Source organism: Medicago sativa, chromosome 7 (genome assembly GCF_051527215.1).
Source record: "Medicago sativa cultivar Bolivia chromosome 7, Bolivia_mono, whole genome shotgun sequence".
NCBI lineage: Eukaryota > Viridiplantae > Streptophyta > Magnoliopsida > Fabales > Fabaceae > Medicago > Medicago sativa.
This window is the reverse complement of record NC_140755.1, coordinates 59071616-59089961: the sequence shown is the minus strand read 5'-3', so window position 1 is coordinate 59089961 and position 18346 is coordinate 59071616. Positions and strand designations below refer to the sequence as shown.

The window sequence follows — 18346 nt, the reverse complement described above, 5'->3', positions numbered from 1 at the left end:
CTATACTCTCCTTGTGTCTGTGCTAATACTCTTGTACTGATTTTCATTTCGATGAAATTCACAAGCAGTGTCAGAATTACTGTAGTCTCAAACAAACAGTTGAAGTGTCTTTGTGAAGTTTTAAAACTTAAGAATTTGTAGTATGCGGCATTTATCATCGTGCCGTACTTTCTGGCAGAACATAGACATTTTTAAGACATTGTACTTAGTTCTGAAGCTACAAATCTCACTAACAATGCATTACCTTGTCACAGTTTGCCTGATATCTACCCAGGCTGATACAGACATGAAATTTGAGTGCTGATTTATCCTCTATCATAATCTATCAATTTCTAAATGTTGAAACCATTCACGAAGATAATACTTTTTTAACAATATCGTGTGAATGTTGTCAGCCCTGTTTGTAAGGTTCTTCTTTCTAATTTCATCCAAATCGAACGTGTTTGTCCTATCATTTGAAATCTTTTTTTTTTATTAAGAAAAAGATATGCGAAATGACAAATGACAAAAGCATAAACAACAAAATTATTGTACTATTATACACCAAACTCATCGTGGATTTCTTTCTCCCTAACATCATCAAAGTTCTGCATGTAAACAAATGTATGTAGAACTATCCAAATTAATAATTACAGAAACCAAAGGGTTTGGATTCGTGAACAATGTTAATCCATCCAGAAGTAGAATTTTGAATCAAGGTATGGAGTGTTTTTTAATTAAAGGTTGGTGTAAATTGTAAGGATTCAAACTTAAAATTAGAAATGATTGATAAAATTTAAGTAGAAAAAAGTCAGTTGTTTCAAAGTGTTGTTGAATGCACAATTTCTAAGACAAAGTTTTCATTTTAAACTTCTTAACAAATGTCATAAGGGCGTTTGTTAACATTTCCCTTATAAAATTGATTTATGTGCAACTTATTTAAGTTTATCTACTATAATTATTAAGCACATGTCTTGGTGTTTGGAAGAGCTTAAAGAAATAACTTATGACATGTTCATAAACTATTTTAGACTTATTTCATTGAACTTTCTAAAATAGCTTATGAAAATATTCTAAAATTTATAACAAAACAATGCAACAACAGTTTTGCTTTGACCATAAAAATAACTTAAACATAAACTTTTGATGATAAATGAATATTCAATAAGTGCAAAATTAAGTTGTTTTCAAAATGCAAAACAAGACTACTATCATAATTTAAAGCACTTAAGCATAGTTGCATACGAGTAAAATGAGACATTTGGCATATTCAGGGACTCAACTCTGAGTGATAAAGCAAACAAAAGGTCATATTCTCCTTTCCAAACAATATCCAAGTTTTGACAAATGACAGTTCACAGAAAGCAATAGATAACAGGGTCTGCCCTTCCTATGACTATGCTAGCACAAAAAGTAAATATCAACCCATCCCTGACCCTGTCCATTACATTGAACATGCACATAACTTATTACATTTAAATAATCTCATATTTGACTTGTCTTTAAAACCAATGGAAGAAAATCTGAAAACCCATTGAGAATATCAAAGATTACTTATAATAACTTGTTACTATGGAGCAAAGATGAAAATATACAAGGCATAAGAAGTACAAATCAAAACAGGCCAGCCAAGAACACGGTATGCAATAAATTGATTGCTACAAAAAAATAAATAGAGTAACCACTAAGCGAAAATCAAAGTAACACTTCTAACAATGATAAAATTGTCATCATACCGATTGTGAGGCAATCTGCACCAAATTTTTGGCAAGTGGGAGTATGCAAAACCTTTACAGATAAAGAGAGAAAAATAATTAGCAAGTACATAAGAGGTTTTACGGTTTAGCAGCTTTAGCTTATGCAGCAGAATCGCCAGATAGCAAAGTATAATTCATATTATCTTTTTACATTTCTTTAAGCAGCTGATAGGAGCATAGGACCTTAGGGCCCAATGCTGATGAGCCGAATAAGGGCGAGGACTTAGAAAATGATCAGATGCTGGATACTGACCCACGGCTCAAGATGTGGAGTGTTTATTCTAGAAAAAGAAGGAATATGGTCGTCAGTGACATGGCCTGGGAGGATGCCGCATTTTGGGGACTTCTGTTACGATTAAGTGAATATATGATTGGAAGGAGAGAGTACCAGGCATTATTTTCATGCAAAAGAATCTGAGCTGTACTTTCAGCTAGGAAAGGGAATTATTCTCTTTGAACGAGCTTTAGCTCTGGTAGTGTTCATTTCCTGTAAGAGCTTTGCTCATTGTTATCTGTAAATCAATACAATTTCCAGTGCGCAAAACCAGTTTCCTAACCAAAGCAATCTACACAGTGAACCACATAATGCCTAGAAATGTGGTAGATGTTTTTTTCCTAAGGTACATTACTTTGTTAATTAAGAAACTAGATACAGAGATTTAAAAGAAAAGGGAAACATCTTACATTCCTCGGCCACCATCAAGTGCTTCCTCTGCTGGATGTTTCCATTCATCAATTCTGTTAAACAATCGCAAAATGTATCACAAAAAAACTACTGATGAAATCTAGTGGCAACAACGTCAATAGATACTTGAGAGCAAGTGAGAGAGATTACACCCATCCATAGCGGCGGTCAAACAGAAGTCGCTTTGAGGATTGTCTAGAATTTTGAACAACATTGACTCGGGAGCTTGTAGATTCCATCTATCTTATTTTCTGTACCGAGTCTAGGAAGGGCATAAAGGAAAAAGAACTCTTGTGCTGATAGCCGGAAACCTAGGTCACCTGATCCAAAAATATGTAAATGCGACATTTTGTATTAAATCATTTCCAACTTATTCTTTTCTTATTTTCAAAATAAATGTCAATCTAGTAAGATAAATGGTACAGAGATGTTTGACACCTGCTATAAAAAAGATAAAATACACAATCCCTTAAAAAGATATCAATTTGAAGTCTTACTGTGCCAACAATTTCCTGACTCAATCATGAGTGGTTTGAATACATAACTACAGTTAAAATTCTCGCCCTAATGTTAAACTTTGAAACTCTATAATTCTTTAAAATAACTATTGGTCTCAAATTCATAGTTTAGTCATCTTCAACCTATAATAAGACATTAAACAAGATAAATGCACAATGACTCACATAAACAATAATTTTGCAAACAAAGCATAGTAAGAATATAAGCACCAACAGTGACACTAACACCGGATATGACAATAGACAGACACGCCGACACCATGATAATTTGAGAAAACGAACTAATTGAATGTAATGACATGTGTCGGTGTCGTGTTAGACACCGGACACACTTTCGATCAGAGGTGTGGTGCTACAAAGTTACAAAAGAGTTATTCTATATAGAAGTTAACAATTACAAATGAGACAATGAAGACAATTTAACAATTACCACACTTCACAAATTTGTTATAATAAGGCTTTAAACAAGATATTTTTATTCTATAATTTTGTATAGCGAGATTTTTTTTTTTTTTTGTGTGTTAACCCACCGGTTCGTAGGGGAAAGAGTTCAAGCCCCATGAGGTAAGTAAAGTTTGGCCAAGAATTGTTTCACCCAGTAATCGAACTTAGGTTCTCCTGAATAATTCGTCTTTGGTGGAGCTCTTTAACCACTTGAACCCATAATTTGAACAAACAATAAAACAACAATGGTATTTTTGTCACGTAGGACCTGATTTTTCTATTATCTGGTTCAGTTAAATTTACAAACACCTTACACTCATTCCAGAAGAAACCTATTCCAACTTTAAAGCTATCAAACGTAAATAATTCAAGTGAATTTAACGTACATAGCAAAAGACTTGCAAAAAACAGAAATCATGCAAGAAAAAAAATGGTACCTTTCGTTGGGTTGATGTAAAAATTGTGAGGAAAAGGCAAGATGAAATGAAATTGTGTCAGATTTCAGTTTTTGTGGAAGAAATTTGAAAATTGGTCGATTTCATCATAAGAACACCGTTAACGATAATTGTCTCTGTTTGGTTGAGATGGAGTGGAGTAGGATAATTTTAAATGAAGTTTTTTTGTTTTGTTGAAGTTTTTTTGTTTTTGAAAGATTGTTTGGTTGAAGTTTTAAATCTATTCATATTTAATCTTTAAATCAATTTTAACAAATCTAATCTAAATAATTTTAATTTAATTTGGATTTAAAGTATGATAATTAAAAAAAATATTATTAGTAAGCACTATTAGTTCGGTGTGCACCTATTTTACATAAATTTTCAATTATATATTGTTATATCAATTAATGAATATCAAAACACATCTTATCAAGGGTAATATTGGTGATTCGAATACCATATTAGGTTCACATAAACATGCTCCTCTTCGTTCTAGGGCACCTATGGATGATTATTTTGAACTGTGTGATTCAAATAATTTATTTTACTTACCAGCTAAAGGGATTCATTTATCTGGTCCATTGAAAGAAAAAGGTTGAGACATACTGAAAGAATATTAGATAGAGTAATATGCAATTACATGTGGATTGATATGAGCACTTCTCATACTATTTCATCTCTAATAAAGCAAAGGTCTGATCATTTCCCCCATTTGCTTGATTTTCAAAACTCTCAAAATAGATTTGCATCTAAATTCAAGTTTCTGAAAATGTGGACCTTTTATGAGGATTGTAATGTGTTAAGCAATAGCTCGTACACAGACATAGTAGGCTGACCTATGTTTATTTATTTTATATCAAAACTCGAGATTCTAAAGCAAAATCTGCAGTTAAGGAATCAAAAGATAAGTTCTTGGATATTCGAAATTGAATTGATATTTATGGAAATCTGATGCTCTTTCGAAGCAACACGTGAGTGTTGGTACACCATCGTTTGCAACATCAAGAACATCTTGATACCTGAAGATTACATTTATCTTCATAATACATTGATCATAACTCTTGTCATCAAAAACTGTTACATGCGCATGGGAACTTCCATTGTTGTTAGTTGCCATCTTTCACAGATTCTCCAACAATGATGATCAAAACCGGGCTCTTGAGCCAATTTGATAGAACAAAAGAGAAATTGGAATTGGCAATGTTTAAGAAGAAAAAATTTGAGAGAGGATTAAGAGAAATAGATGAGAATCAAAGTAAATGTTTATCGAATGAATTGCATTACCACTAACTAACAGACATGTTATATTTATACTACAAAAGCTTAACAAACTTCAACCATTTTTTTAACTAATTAAGTTTGCTTTTCAACAAGTAACTCCCTTAACTTCTAATTTTAACTAACTAATTAACCGAATTATAACTTTCTAATTTATCCAATGTTGTATTGCCAATTCAATTAACGAATATGAAAACATATGAATTTCCTTTCAATAAATTGAAAACACATGAGTTTTTTTTTTAAGGTATATAAACACATGAATTGTCATATATTCGTTTGGTTAATGTAATATATACTAATTCAATTCTTTTAGGGTAAATAGTCATTTTTGTCCTTGAATGTGTAACAAGTAGCCACAATAATCCTTCAATGCATCGACATTCCAAAATAGTTCTTGATTGCACACTTTGTTAGTCAAAATAGTCTCTCATGTTAAAATACCTTAATGCAAACAATAACTTTTTTATTGTAATAAGGGTTGATACAACGGTAAAGAAGCACTTATTGACATGACAATAATTAAGTAGGTAAGGAAGCACTTATTGACATGACATGACAATAATTAAGTATATTGAAGGATTTTTTTTTTTGGTGGATGACAATAATTAAATAATTAAGTAGGTAAGGAAGCACTTATTGACATGACAATAATTAAGTATATTGAAGGATTTTTTTTTTGGTGGTGGCCGGGGTTCGAACCCCGGACCTTGCATATTTTATGCATTGTCCATACCAACTGAGCTAAGCTCACAAGGACATCTTGAAGGATTTATATAACAATATTAATTTTTTTGAAAGATTATATAACAATATTAATGAAGTGTTTTAAAGTCTCTATTTTGACTAATGTAGTGCACAATCAAATACTCCATCCGGTCACTATTATAAGCAAAAATTGACTTTTTTGGTTCATTCAATAAATGATGTATGTGGTCTATATATAGACCACATACATCATTTATTGAATGAATCTAAAAAGTGAATCTTTGCTTATAATAGTGACCGGAGAGAGTAGACCACATACATCATTTATTGAATGAACAAAAAAAGTCAATTTTTGCTTATAATAGTGACCGGAGAGAGTACTATTTTAGAATTTCGACAAATTAAAGAACCAGTGATTATTCGTCAAACATTTAAGGACGAAAATGACTATTATTTTTTTGAGGGAAGGGACGAAAATGACTATTTGTTCTTCTTTTAATTTGTTTTTGACAAAATATATTTGTTATTTGACCTTACAAATATAAATTATTCCTAAAAATTGAAATTTTAGAGAACAATTTTGGTTCCATTCCACCAATATTTTCTTTTTGTTGCGTCATTCCGAACCAATTCACGAATAGTTGAGCAGGAATCCTCCCCGTGTTTTCCATAACTCACCAAAATCATTACGCTGTGTCATGGTAAGTTCCTCACAATCATTGGTTTATTTTGTATTCTTATTTCATCTTTTTTGATTCAGTTTTCTGAGAAACCTCAACTTGGTGAAAAACATGTTTATAATAATAGCTTTATTCTCTGTTATTTGATTTGTTTTTGTTCTAAGTTTTGAAATTTCGGAAGCAACACTTACGCAATAAACAGCTTATAGCATAATCCCTTTTCATATAGGGTTCGTTTTGATTGACTTATTTTTGAGCTTATGAAAAATAATTTATTCAAATAAGTAAGTTTTTATGTTAATTTATAAGTTCTCACTAACGAAAATTGTATCTTCATAAATTGTTTTTTCATAGACTACCTTTGCAAGCTTATGAATAATACATAAAAAGCTTATTTATTTGCATAAACCGTTTTGTGTAAGTTCAAAAATAAGCCAATCCAAACGGACCCGTAAATGGTTATAAAAAATAAGATATTTCTATAATACAAAGATAAAATAGAATCAATCAAACTATTTTTGTACAATCTATAAGCTGTTTCTATAAGCTATCCAGAAGATATGGAAATAAGTTGAAAACAACTTATGAACATGGAATAAGTTGTTTTCACAAGTTTTCACAAAGGTTTATTTCAGCAGATAAGCTCAAATAAGTCGATCCGTAAAGACCCTTACTATTAGGCATATAGATTTAGCTTTAATAGACGTTGGTGGAGTGATTTATTTTGTCTTTTGATAAGTTTAACTTCTATGCTTATCAGATTTTCTTGCAAAATTTGGTATGCTAAGGTCAAATTATTTTGTCTTTTGATAGGTTGATAATTTCTATGGTTTTTTAGATTTTCTTGCAAAATTTATCAAAGTGAAATTCTTGTCTAATTTTCTTTCCTCTCTTACCATAGAACCTGTAATTCTCATTTCTTTCTATCAATGTTGATATATTTATTCGCATACCAAGATATTTCATTATTTCATGTTGTTGATCTAGCTGTAGGTATTTCATCATTTTTGTGGATTTTTGTACGTTTAGGTTTGAGTTGTGTTTTAGCGAATCATTGGCCAATGGCTTTTGTTATTGAATGGAATATTGAATGTTCTTCTAGATGAATTGTGTGGCAAGATTGTTTACTCTAATGCAATTGATGCTTGTCTTTTGTACTTTGTAGTATGTTGTTTTCCACATAGATTTTAGGGAATATGATCCTCACCTCCCCTATATAGCAACATGACAGGACTCTGGGTGCGTACCGGTACGGGTACTTCACCGTTTTACAAGTACCCATGCTTCAGTGCCCAACAACTAAGCTGAATAGGGAAGTTAGTTGCTGATGTGGCATTAGAGCCACTCAACTCCGTTAGTGAGTGGGAATATGAGGGCAGCAAGGGTAGTGAGGGATTCAATCATTGAGGTTTATTGTTGATGGTTAGTTAGGACTTAGGAGAGTCGTTTCTCTTTGGTTAAGAGCATTGTGCTCTGGTTAGGAGTTCTTCAACTCTGGTTTATCATTTCAGTTGCATTTCTACCATTTTGGAGCTCATCTCTTTTCATTAATAATATGCGGTTTCATTGTCTTGAATTTACGGGTTCCATCACAATGCCTGCTATAGAAATACCTTCTACCCCCCTTTATAATCATAGGCACAGTGGCATTTTTGTAGCCTATCCATTTTAGGTATGTTTTAAGCTTTAGTACTGCTATCCTTATGGCTGGAGAACTGATGAGATCACATTCCATTTGTAGTCTTCTGGTGCCTTAGTCTCAATTTTCTGAATCTGTCTTTCCAAACGAAATTTCTTTATTTTTAGGCCTTCATTATTTTTGGGTTTCTTTTGTGTTCTCACTTTTTTATTTTGGCTTTCCGTTTGGTTGTGTTTATGTTCTGTCTGTAGAATAAGAAGCTACATGGTTTGTTACAAAGTTAAATATGTGCTGGTATATCCTTCCTTTTGTTAGGACACGCATGGAATAGAGTGGAATGTGGATTGGCATCTGACTATATGTCTAAACAATTTATTTTTAACTGGTATCGATGAGTCTGTCCTAGGTCATGAGGAATAATGAAGTGTCATTGATTTCTTTTTAGCATTTTTGGACCTTGATACGAAAATATCGAATTTTAAGTAACCACGACCACAAGAAATTAGAAATCCAACCGGTTGCAGCTGCTTATTGCAATCCTGAGTTTTTTTTTTCTTCTTTCGGTATATACATCTTCTAAATTTGGGCCTACATAATAACTATAATAATTGTTTGGATATATACTTGACTGTTAAGCTTCCATTGTGAGATACAGTGAACTCTTTTATGGTGATTTATTGGTTTGTGGATGTTTGTTTGTTTTGGTGGTGGATGCAAGAACTTTGTTTTTCAATGTGCAAACAAGAACTTGATTTTGGTTCTACTTTTCATGTCTGGACAGTGCAGTGCAAAAGTGGATTCCCTCGATAATTTAAACGGTAGTAACACCCTTGATCAAATGATGGATGATGGAGCTACTCATCAACCTGCAGCACAAAAACCAGTATGGTGTGAGAGAAAACAGGCTGTAGTACAAGAAGAAATAAATAAAATGAATCAATTGCCTGCAAACAGTACCTATGTCGCACATCGTCTCAAGGTTCTTAATAAAATTCTGCAACTTATGTCAGTTCAGGTAGGCCATTAACTCTTTTTCCATCAGCTATGGGTTATTTCTCATATATCTTTCTATTGACTTACAAGAGTTTCAAGATAATGTCTTTCAGCGTAAAAGTGATATATTTCGGTAAACCTTGAATGATTAATTGTATTAAACTGTTACCCTTTTATTTCAGAGAACTATATCTCAGGAACAGGAGTTGGAGTTGCTTTTTGCTGGTTTGTCTTTGTGAAAGAATTATCAACAATAGATCCTGGGAGTATGTTTCATTTTGTTTTGTTTTAGCATGCTGGGCCATTCATACTAGTAGACTGATTGATTATAACTTATATAGGCTATGATGTATATTAGGCGCAGCCGCGCAGGCATGCTTGGAGGTTATTACAGAGTTTAATTTTCATAAACCGTTGGTATTAAATGTTTTACACCATCAGCACATCACAACCAAATATGTGGGTGACTTTAAAGTGGTTTGTATAAAAGTCAAATGTTCCTAATGATATGATATTTATGATTGTTTGACAGTATAAAATCTCTTTACACTAGTTACAATGCACAACGCATATGAATTAAATCCTATAACATATTAGCATTTTCAAGCACTATATTTTTGGATTGTACATATAGAACAGACTATATGAACTTAGACTCATGTTTTTGTTTGATATAACAAGGTTTAAACTTTGGATATATTTTTGGATTGTACATACTGGGTCTTTTATCGTTGTAATTTTTTTTTAGATTCCCTCCCTCCAAAATCAGAAACTATCAATTTTGGTCCCTACCGTCAACTTCTATTACTCAAATGATGTCCACTTGGCAACTGTGACATGGCATATTTATCTGACTTGGCATCCATTTCACATCAAACTTAGACTTGAGTTATTTTTTAACACAATTGTACTCATAGAGTTTGGTTGAGTATGTATCTGTCTTTCAATCATTCAATGTTATGTCATATTTTTATATTAAACAAATTTTGTCTAGGGTACCAGCATCCCAAATACCCAATCGAGCTTAAGTTACATATGAATTTACCTGTTTTTTTTTTTATTTAAAACTTAAAAAGGTCCACCCCACCTTTCCATTTCTCCATCAACCATCCAACTTCACCATACGATCTCTTCCCCTTTTCCATATGACTGTTCAGTTCCAACACATCATTTGTATCTTAAATATCATACACATCAAACTTAAGATCTTCACTTTCACTACAACACTATGAAGTTAAAGCATATATATCTACTTGTAGAGATGTATTACATTACAACCTCCTTCAGCCGTAATCGTTGTTTCATGATTCCCACACCCGTTTTAAGTACCAATTTGAATGTCACTGAAACAAACCACCAATTCAAATCCATTAGCAACAACTTCACAAGCATCCATGTTTGAAGAATCGGAGACTGTTTGCACGTCAACGTTTGTTTGAAGTTAAGCTTTGTAACAAACCTAAACTAGACATTAAATATGAATACTTTTACTCAAAAAATCTATTTGGTCTACTTTAAAATATACACTAGGGCTTAATGGTTTATTCTTTCATATATCTAATCTAATGAAGATAAAGATTCAAAGCAAAAATATGGATACAGTTTAAAGAACACTTTGTTTTTGAAAGAATACTTAATTCCAGTCTCCGTCTTTCTATTTTCACCATTTTATATAATTGGTCCCTCTATTTTAAATTTTGACAATTTTGCTTTATCTATCAAACGGCTGGTCTCAACTGCAATGATATTGCATATTTCAAATTAATTTTTAAGAAAGTTATCTTACAATTTAATCAATAATCATATACCACATCATTTAAAAGACATCACATCACTTTTTTTTTTGTTGTTAAAAAATATAATTTTGTCAGATTTTAAGTAGGAGGTTTAAATCTACAATGGCAAAGATAGGGGGATCAAAATTACAATTAATTCTTGAAAGAATTTGCAGTTTGCACAATCTAACAATTTTTTTTTTTTTTAAGAAAAAAGTTAAACTAATTCACCAAAATTGACACCGGGGAGAATCAAATTTGTAACTTTGAGAGGAGGACACTCCAATATCCAAGCCAACACCATCATATCAATCCAAATGAGTTTGCATAATCTAACAATTACTGGTAACTAAACAACTTAGTTGATAATCTATTACCCTCACTTCAATCTAACAATTTAACTCTATACTATTAAGATGTTTATAAACTAAATTGACAAAATTTTACACACTAGGGATCCGATTAACAAATTTCATTTAGTTTAGGGACTACTTTATTATATTTATATAATTTAAGGACTAAATTGAAAAGAGAGTCATAATATAAGAATTAGATTGATGGTTTATTCTAGGGTTAATTATGTTTCTAGTCCCTATAAAATAGCAACCTTGTAAGTTTAGTCCCTACTTAATTTTAATAGCATTTTTAGTCCCTATAAAAAAAAATTTACTTATAATTTTAGTCCCTGCTAAAACAAAGTTTGATTAATTATCCTTAAACTCTTAAATTTTTGAACGATTTTTTTGAGACAAGATTAGAACACTATGAAAGGTTCGTTTACTAAAATTTAGAATTTTCTGACATGAAATGAATTAAATATGAATTTTTTAAAACGACAAAAGTTAAAGATAAAAAGTAATAAAATCTGGATGTAGAAATCAAATTTTGCAATAATTTTTTGCGGACGAACTTTTAGTAATGTTCTAAACATGTCTGCAAAAAATTGTTCAAAAATTTAAGAGTTTAAGCATAAATTAAACAAATTTGAATTGAGTAGGGACTAATACTCAGTGCAGAAAAACAAAATTAGGGACTAAAAATGCTATTAAAATTAAGTAGGGACTAAACTTACAAGGTCGCTATTTTATAGGGACTAGAAACATAATTAACCCTTTATTCTATTACTAGTAGAAAAGTGTTTATGGAACAAATTAAACATTCAAAACTTATGGAACAATGTATGATTTGAAACGCCCCCAACGTTTCGGTGAAACCTTATTAACCATCCTAACTTACTTACATAGAACCATTCTTTTATTATTTATATATCTATGTCATAAATACAAGGTGCTTGCGGATCAACTAGATACCGCGTGGTACTCGTGAGACCAATTATCCAGAATACATCATAAATTAAAAGACTCAAAATATAAGACCTCAAAAGACACACTGGCTTTACAAACAAGACCATACTCGCCAAGTGATAATGGCTTCTACATCGCCTGCTGCATAAGGAGTGAAAAGAAGCACTTCGTCTTCAACCTTGAACTCCTCTTCAATGAAATCTAAAAACATAGATAAAACACCAGACAAGAAAACATGGGAGCTAAGATTTACGTACAAGTTAAACAGAGGGGATGGGTTTGTAAAACAATAATATATACATGACAAACACAACTAATCATACAAACGTACCATCCTTTGATGGATATCTCTCATACACAGATCTACCTAACTATATATATCCATCATATAGACTTATCTATCTATATCCATTATATTCCACTTAATTGTTTATCTCTCAAGTTCTATCCCCAATCATAACACATGTGCTCTCATGCATTCTAAATTATATGCTGACTCAGGCCTCAGACGCTGTCAAGGATACTCATCCCAATTTCGGAGATCGAATATCACAAGACCACTTGCCACAAACGTACTCCCAATTTCGGAGAGCTACGCCACCTGACTTCACATGGAGTCCAAGTGTTATAAGTCGATCGCCCCTATAAAATATCGGGTCCCGACTATAGTCTAACCAAGCTCTTCGGGTCCCGACCGTAGTCTAACCAAGATCTTCGGGTCCCGACTATAGTCTAACCAAGCGCGCAGTAACAATCCTCGTCAGGATTTAGGCAGCTGATCAACCTCGTGCGCCCATACACACGGCATTGGACTTACACATTCCTCAATGCAAATCTATATGCACTTTCACGCAAACTATGGCAACTCAAACTCTAAGCATTATATCATTCCTCAAGAATCCATCATATCAACCGTTTCGGTTATAACATACAATAGTCAGCTAGATTGAGTGCCAGTTATCATATATAACCTCAAAGCATCTCTATCCTTATTCCCTCACATAAACCTTACTTCTACCCTGTAAAATACAATGAATAGAGTATGGTTGACTTCCCATGTAAGAGAGGCAAACCGTAAACGGCATAGTCCACCAAGTCTTTCCTAGCCAGAACCCAACCGAATACAACTATTCAAGGTATTTCACTTCCCTTGGGAATCTTACACTTAATATCTAACGATGTTCTTATCTCTAACCTCAAAGAATACTATATCATTTCCATAGACTAAGGATCACCATCATTCAAACATATTTAAACAAATAGACAATTAAAAGAATAATATGTAAACAATCAATCAAGCATCTGTATCTAAATTAATCATAGATAAATCCTATGACAAATAATTCCTGTAGGGCTTAGGTCACCCTACGCACATATATAAAACTATTTTACGCTAACCGTCCCAACGTGTACGGAATCTTGCCCCACCTTTGTTGTCGATAAAATCCTTAGATATTGCTCTTTATGATTTGGCTCAGACGGCACCTCCGATGATAATCCTCGATAAAATTTAGAAGAAGACTTAAATGCTCCGAAAAGATCGACATTATAATGATACTCTTAAATTTGTTTGAGTGAAACTAATACTACTAACTTTGATAACTAAACTTTGATAACTAAACTTATAAAACAAGAACCGAAACAGAGAGAGTATATGTTGGAGAACCCATATAGTGAGTGAGAAAGAATTGTTGTGAATGAATGAAAACTTGGGGGACGAACATCCTATTTATACTAGTTCTAAAAATCACTTTATATTATAATAATTCTAGCTACACAAATAGACTAGGTGATGTGTTTTTCCTTAAATGTTTTCACGCCTGTAGCAAAATGATGAGGTGTTCATGGTGGCTTATAATTCTTCCAGCTCCTGCTATAAAAGTAGTGAAAATATTATGCTGGCCTTGTATCCTTATTACAACGAAAAAGGCATATAAGCAGGAGGTGTAAAGATAGTATGAATAAATAAATATTTACAAGTGACATATTACCCCACACAAAGTTCATATGTTTAGTCAAGTGGTGATATTGGAATGAGCTAGTCATTGTACTTTTGGGTTGGCATTTCTATATATGTTCCAACGTAAAAGACATGTTAGGTAGGAGGTATAAAGATAGCATGAGATGCATATATGACTAGAAAGGTAACAAGTATGTGGTGTTATTATTTTAAAATGACATAGCATGATTCACTTGTTTATATACTTGGCTACAAAGGAATGGTACACGTAAATGTGAGAAGCTTCTTGACATAGTTATTATATATGTATATAATATATCATCCTATTGGTAACTTGTTTGTGAATAAAACGGCAGCCACACTTTCTTTCCATTAATAGACTACTTTTGAATATATATATATATATATATATATATATATATATATATATATATATATATATATATATATATATGGGTAATGCTATAACACACCCACTCCATTTTATGAAGGTGTGCATTAGCAACAAACACCTCCTTGATTTTGACAAAAACACCATCACTTTAAATTATATTTAGAGGTTAAAAAGATAATTTTGTTGTTGTTTTATCTCACTTCTCCATCTTTCATGGACTTCTTCTCAAACATCATCCCATATTCCCATCCTCGATGGTTTTTTTTTATTTTATTAATTGAAATTAAATTATATAAAAATTCCTAATTTCATTTTGTTTGTACAGCTGCACAACACTTTGTTTTGAAACCAAAATCTAAAAATTGGGCAGCTTCCTCCAACTAGCTACTTCCCTCAATTGAACCAACTTTCTCTGTTGTCAAACCAAGTTAACCAGCCTCTCGCTTGCATCTCCATTAAAAATTGGATCAACATTTGTTTAATCTTGTGATTGCTTTAACAGTATAATCTTGCAATTTGTGGCAACATTTGTTTAATCTTAACCTCTAGAGAATGGATCCCAGCGGTTGCACTGTTGCAGGCAGGACATGAAATTAGAAAAATTCTTCAATGAGAAATCCACAAAAACTGATTCTTTTGTGTTTCAATAAAAAAATCTAAGAGAGCCAAGGAGATGCCGTATTTAAGAGCAAGAAAGAGAAAATGTTAATAGAAGTGATGAAATGTCTTTAAAAGGCATGTATTTAATCACAATTGTAAAAAGAAAAAATGGGTATTTTTGTCTAAAGCAAAAAGGTGTTTGTTGCTAATGCACACCTTCATAAAATGGAGTGGGTGTGTTATAGCATTACCCTTTATATATAGACTCTACTTCCCCGTAAATGAATTTCCATTTTCCTTTTGATAGTATATATAGGATTATAGGTCAAATAAAATAAATATTTTAATCTCATGAAACAGTATAACTAGTTTGTGTTGATATTTCTTTCTAATAAAATACTCCCTCCGTTTCAAAATGAGTGTCGTTTTAGGTGTTTACACACATATTAAGAAATGCAATGATTAAGAGAAAGAGAATGGTTATTTTACAAAATTATCCTTATTAACTATTGGTTAGTTTTAAAAGTAATACTTTGGAAGTTGTGTGCAGAGTATTAATTGGAGGGTACAATTGAAAAGAAAAAGTTATTATTGCATTGGAAACTGAAAGCGACACTCATTTTGAAACAAATTTTTTTGGCTAAAGCGACACTCATTTTGAAACGGAGGGAGTATATTTTCTACATACTATAAGTTAGTCTTTCTATTAACAATTATCACTTTTCAAGCACTTTTAAAGATCAAAATAGGAAACTTGTTAATATGAAAAATATTAAGGATTCTCAAAACTATCGAGTTATAAAGAAAACTAAAATTTAGTGAAATCTATCAAGTTACGAAAAACAGGATGTTACAGGATTCCTGTAAGTATCAAGAGAATATATGATTAATAATAAACCATCTTTATTCTAGCATTACTTTTGCTTAAAAAAAATATGATTAAGAATAACACAAAGCCAATAATAATCATCTTTATTGTGGAATGATATTTTTGTGTCTATAGAAGGACTCCCTTTCTCCATTTTTTGGGATCACATTTGGTAAATTTTATTACAATAAATGGATATCGTTGAAATTTTATGGTTGAAAGTTATTTGTGGGACAATTTATTTAGTATTTTCTTTTTGAGGGTTTCAGTTGAAGGAATTGAATGCTTATTATATATTAACATGAAAATAATAATAACATAAATTATGTGTATGTGCGAGACTCATTTAAGCCAAGGGCTCTAATGTAAATGCTCTAAGATTAGTTGCATATGGTTAATGATAATTTATGTAACATTTTTCGCCTTGTTGTTATGGTTGCTCCCTTTTTATTTATAAAGAAAATGATTAATATATATATATATATATATATATATATATATATATATATATATATATAACTTTGAAGGTCTCTAGTTAAAATTAAACTTATTAATTAAATCGTTAAAAATAATAATTTGTTCTCTATGCTTTGATTTTTTTATTTTTTATATTTGGGTACAAACATTGAAATGATTTATAAATATCCTGTAAAAACTTTTGGCTAATTTCTATTTGAACACTTGAATTTTTTAAGAGTATACAATTTAGTCATCTATTTTCCTGATGTAGTGGTAAGATTAATTTAGTCATATATAACAATATAATTTAGTCATATATAAAGATTATTTTTAAAAATTTAAATATTTATAAAGACTACAAACATAATTAATTTTTCTTTTTGACAAGAATTAAATATATAAAGTAAAGTATTATTAAATATAAAAAGTAAAGTATTATAGATTATTTTAGTGACTAACGTTAAAGACTCTTTCTTTTTCATTGCACCAAAGCGTAATTACAAACATTATTTTTTATGAAATTTTGATTTTGACTACAATTTTAGATGTAGATATTTATAATTTTTAAATTGTAACAAATTATTTTTTCAAAAAATAAATTTGTAACAAACCATATTTATCTTTTTCAATATAAACAATATGCAACAGGAAATTGCACCTTTAAAGCATTCAGTTCAATCGTTTATATGAGTTGTCAGTTCATAAGGAGTATTCGGTGGATGATATGGCTAGATTGGGGTGGAGCAAAGGAGGTCTTGCTTGGGGTTGGAGGAGGCGGTTGATGGCGTGGGAGGAGGATAGTGTGAGGGAGTGTTCTGCTTTGTTGGCTAACGTTATTTTGCATAAACATATTCATGACTCTTGGAGGTGGTTGCTAGATCCTACTCACGGCTACTCAGTTGGGGGGACGTATCGTTTTCTAACTTCTGTTGAAGAACTGATGGTTGATGGTGACTATAACGATGTCTGGCATAAACTTGTTCCTTCAAAAGTTTCCATTTTCTCTTGGCGTCTTCTTCAAAATAGAATTCCGACAAGAGATAATTTGATAAGACGACTTGTTCTCCAACCACAGGTTAATTTGTGCGGTGGAGGGTGTGGTAATATCGAGACGACAAATCATCTGTTTCTTGGATGCAATGTTTTTCGGCAGGTTTGACTCCTAATTTTTCATTGGCTTGGATTTTCATTTGTTTGTCCAGGGTATATCAAAGGTCATTACACTCAATTCACTCAGTTGGTGGGATTACCGCGAGCTTCGTACTCTTACTTAAAGGTTATCTGGCTTGCATCTATTTGGGAAATATGGAAGGATAGGAACAACTGTATCTTCAAAAGTACGACCGATCCTCATCGTATTTCGGACAAGGTGAAACAGGTCTCTTTTTTATGGCTATTGTCGAATTCTGCTTCTTTAGCTTTTGGTTTTCATGACTGGTGGAGATTTCCACTTACTTGTATTGGTGTCTTGTAATTGAGTTTTGTTTTGTTTGGTGGTGGCACTTTTCTTTTGTGCTTGGTCTTTGTAACAGATTTTGGATGCTTTACCACTTTAGCACATCTTGTGCGGGGTGAGGCTCTTCTCTTTTGAACAATATATTCCATTTTGATTTGTTCAAAAAAAATGCAAATATGTTATAAATTTTATATATCAACAACAATTTTTTTATTAAAGTAATTTTATTTTTTTGAATAAAAGACTAAATCACATTAAGAAGAAATATCTTGTAAATACCCCTCATTGGCCTCAGAAGGCACCTCCTCAATCCACACATGGTTTGGATCGAAGTGAGCAATCTAAGCCATTTTATGGGCCAACCCATTACTAAATCTATCTAAATGTTTGAGGGACCACGTGTCAATATGTG

The 18346-nt window shown here is 31.8% G+C and overlaps 3 protein-coding genes and 1 long non-coding RNA gene across 5 annotated transcripts; 2 read left to right on the top strand and 2 right to left on the bottom strand.

The window, feature by feature from the left end:
* Nucleotides 1-1627: 1627 nt before the first annotated feature.
* Nucleotides 1628-4009, bottom strand: LOC146907224 (uncharacterized). Its single transcript, XM_085730570.1, has 4 exons — nt 3821-4009; nt 2572-2741; nt 2421-2474; nt 1628-1767 (listed from the first exon to the last, which is right to left on the bottom strand). The coding sequence occupies exons 2-4, from the start codon at nt 2658-2660 to the stop codon at nt 1710-1712; spliced, it is 201 nt and encodes a 66-aa protein (XP_085586696.1). The 5' UTR covers nt 2661-2741; nt 3821-4009; the 3' UTR covers nt 1628-1709.
* Nucleotides 4010-6374: 2365 nt separating this feature from the next.
* Nucleotides 6375-9657, top strand: LOC146907223 (uncharacterized). Of its 2 annotated transcripts, none has more exons than XM_085725781.1 (3): nt 6375-6507; nt 8912-9140; nt 9301-9657. In XM_085725781.1, exons 2-3 carry the CDS (start codon nt 8964-8966, stop codon nt 9355-9357), a joined length of 234 nt encoding a protein of 77 aa, XP_085581907.1. In that variant the 5' UTR covers nt 6375-6507; nt 8912-8963; the 3' UTR covers nt 9358-9657. The 2 variants fall into 2 exon arrangements, with proteins under 2 accessions (XP_085581907.1, XP_085581906.1); XM_085725780.1 differs by having other exon boundaries at nt 8907-9140.
* Nucleotides 9658-12129: 2472 nt separating this feature from the next.
* LOC146907222 (uncharacterized) lies at nt 12130-13896 on the bottom strand. Its single transcript, XR_015019859.1, has 2 exons — nt 13626-13896; nt 12130-12398 (listed from the first exon to the last, which is right to left on the bottom strand). It is a non-coding gene; the product is annotated as an uncharacterized LOC146907222 (long non-coding RNA).
* A 3306-nt stretch (nt 13897-17202) lies between these two features.
* LOC146907221 (uncharacterized) lies at nt 17203-17952 on the top strand. The gene is made up of 2 exons (XM_085729047.1): nt 17203-17578; nt 17681-17952. Exons 1-2 carry the CDS (start codon nt 17203-17205, stop codon nt 17950-17952), a joined length of 648 nt encoding a protein of 215 aa, XP_085585173.1.
* Nucleotides 17953-18346: the final 394 nt, after the last annotated feature.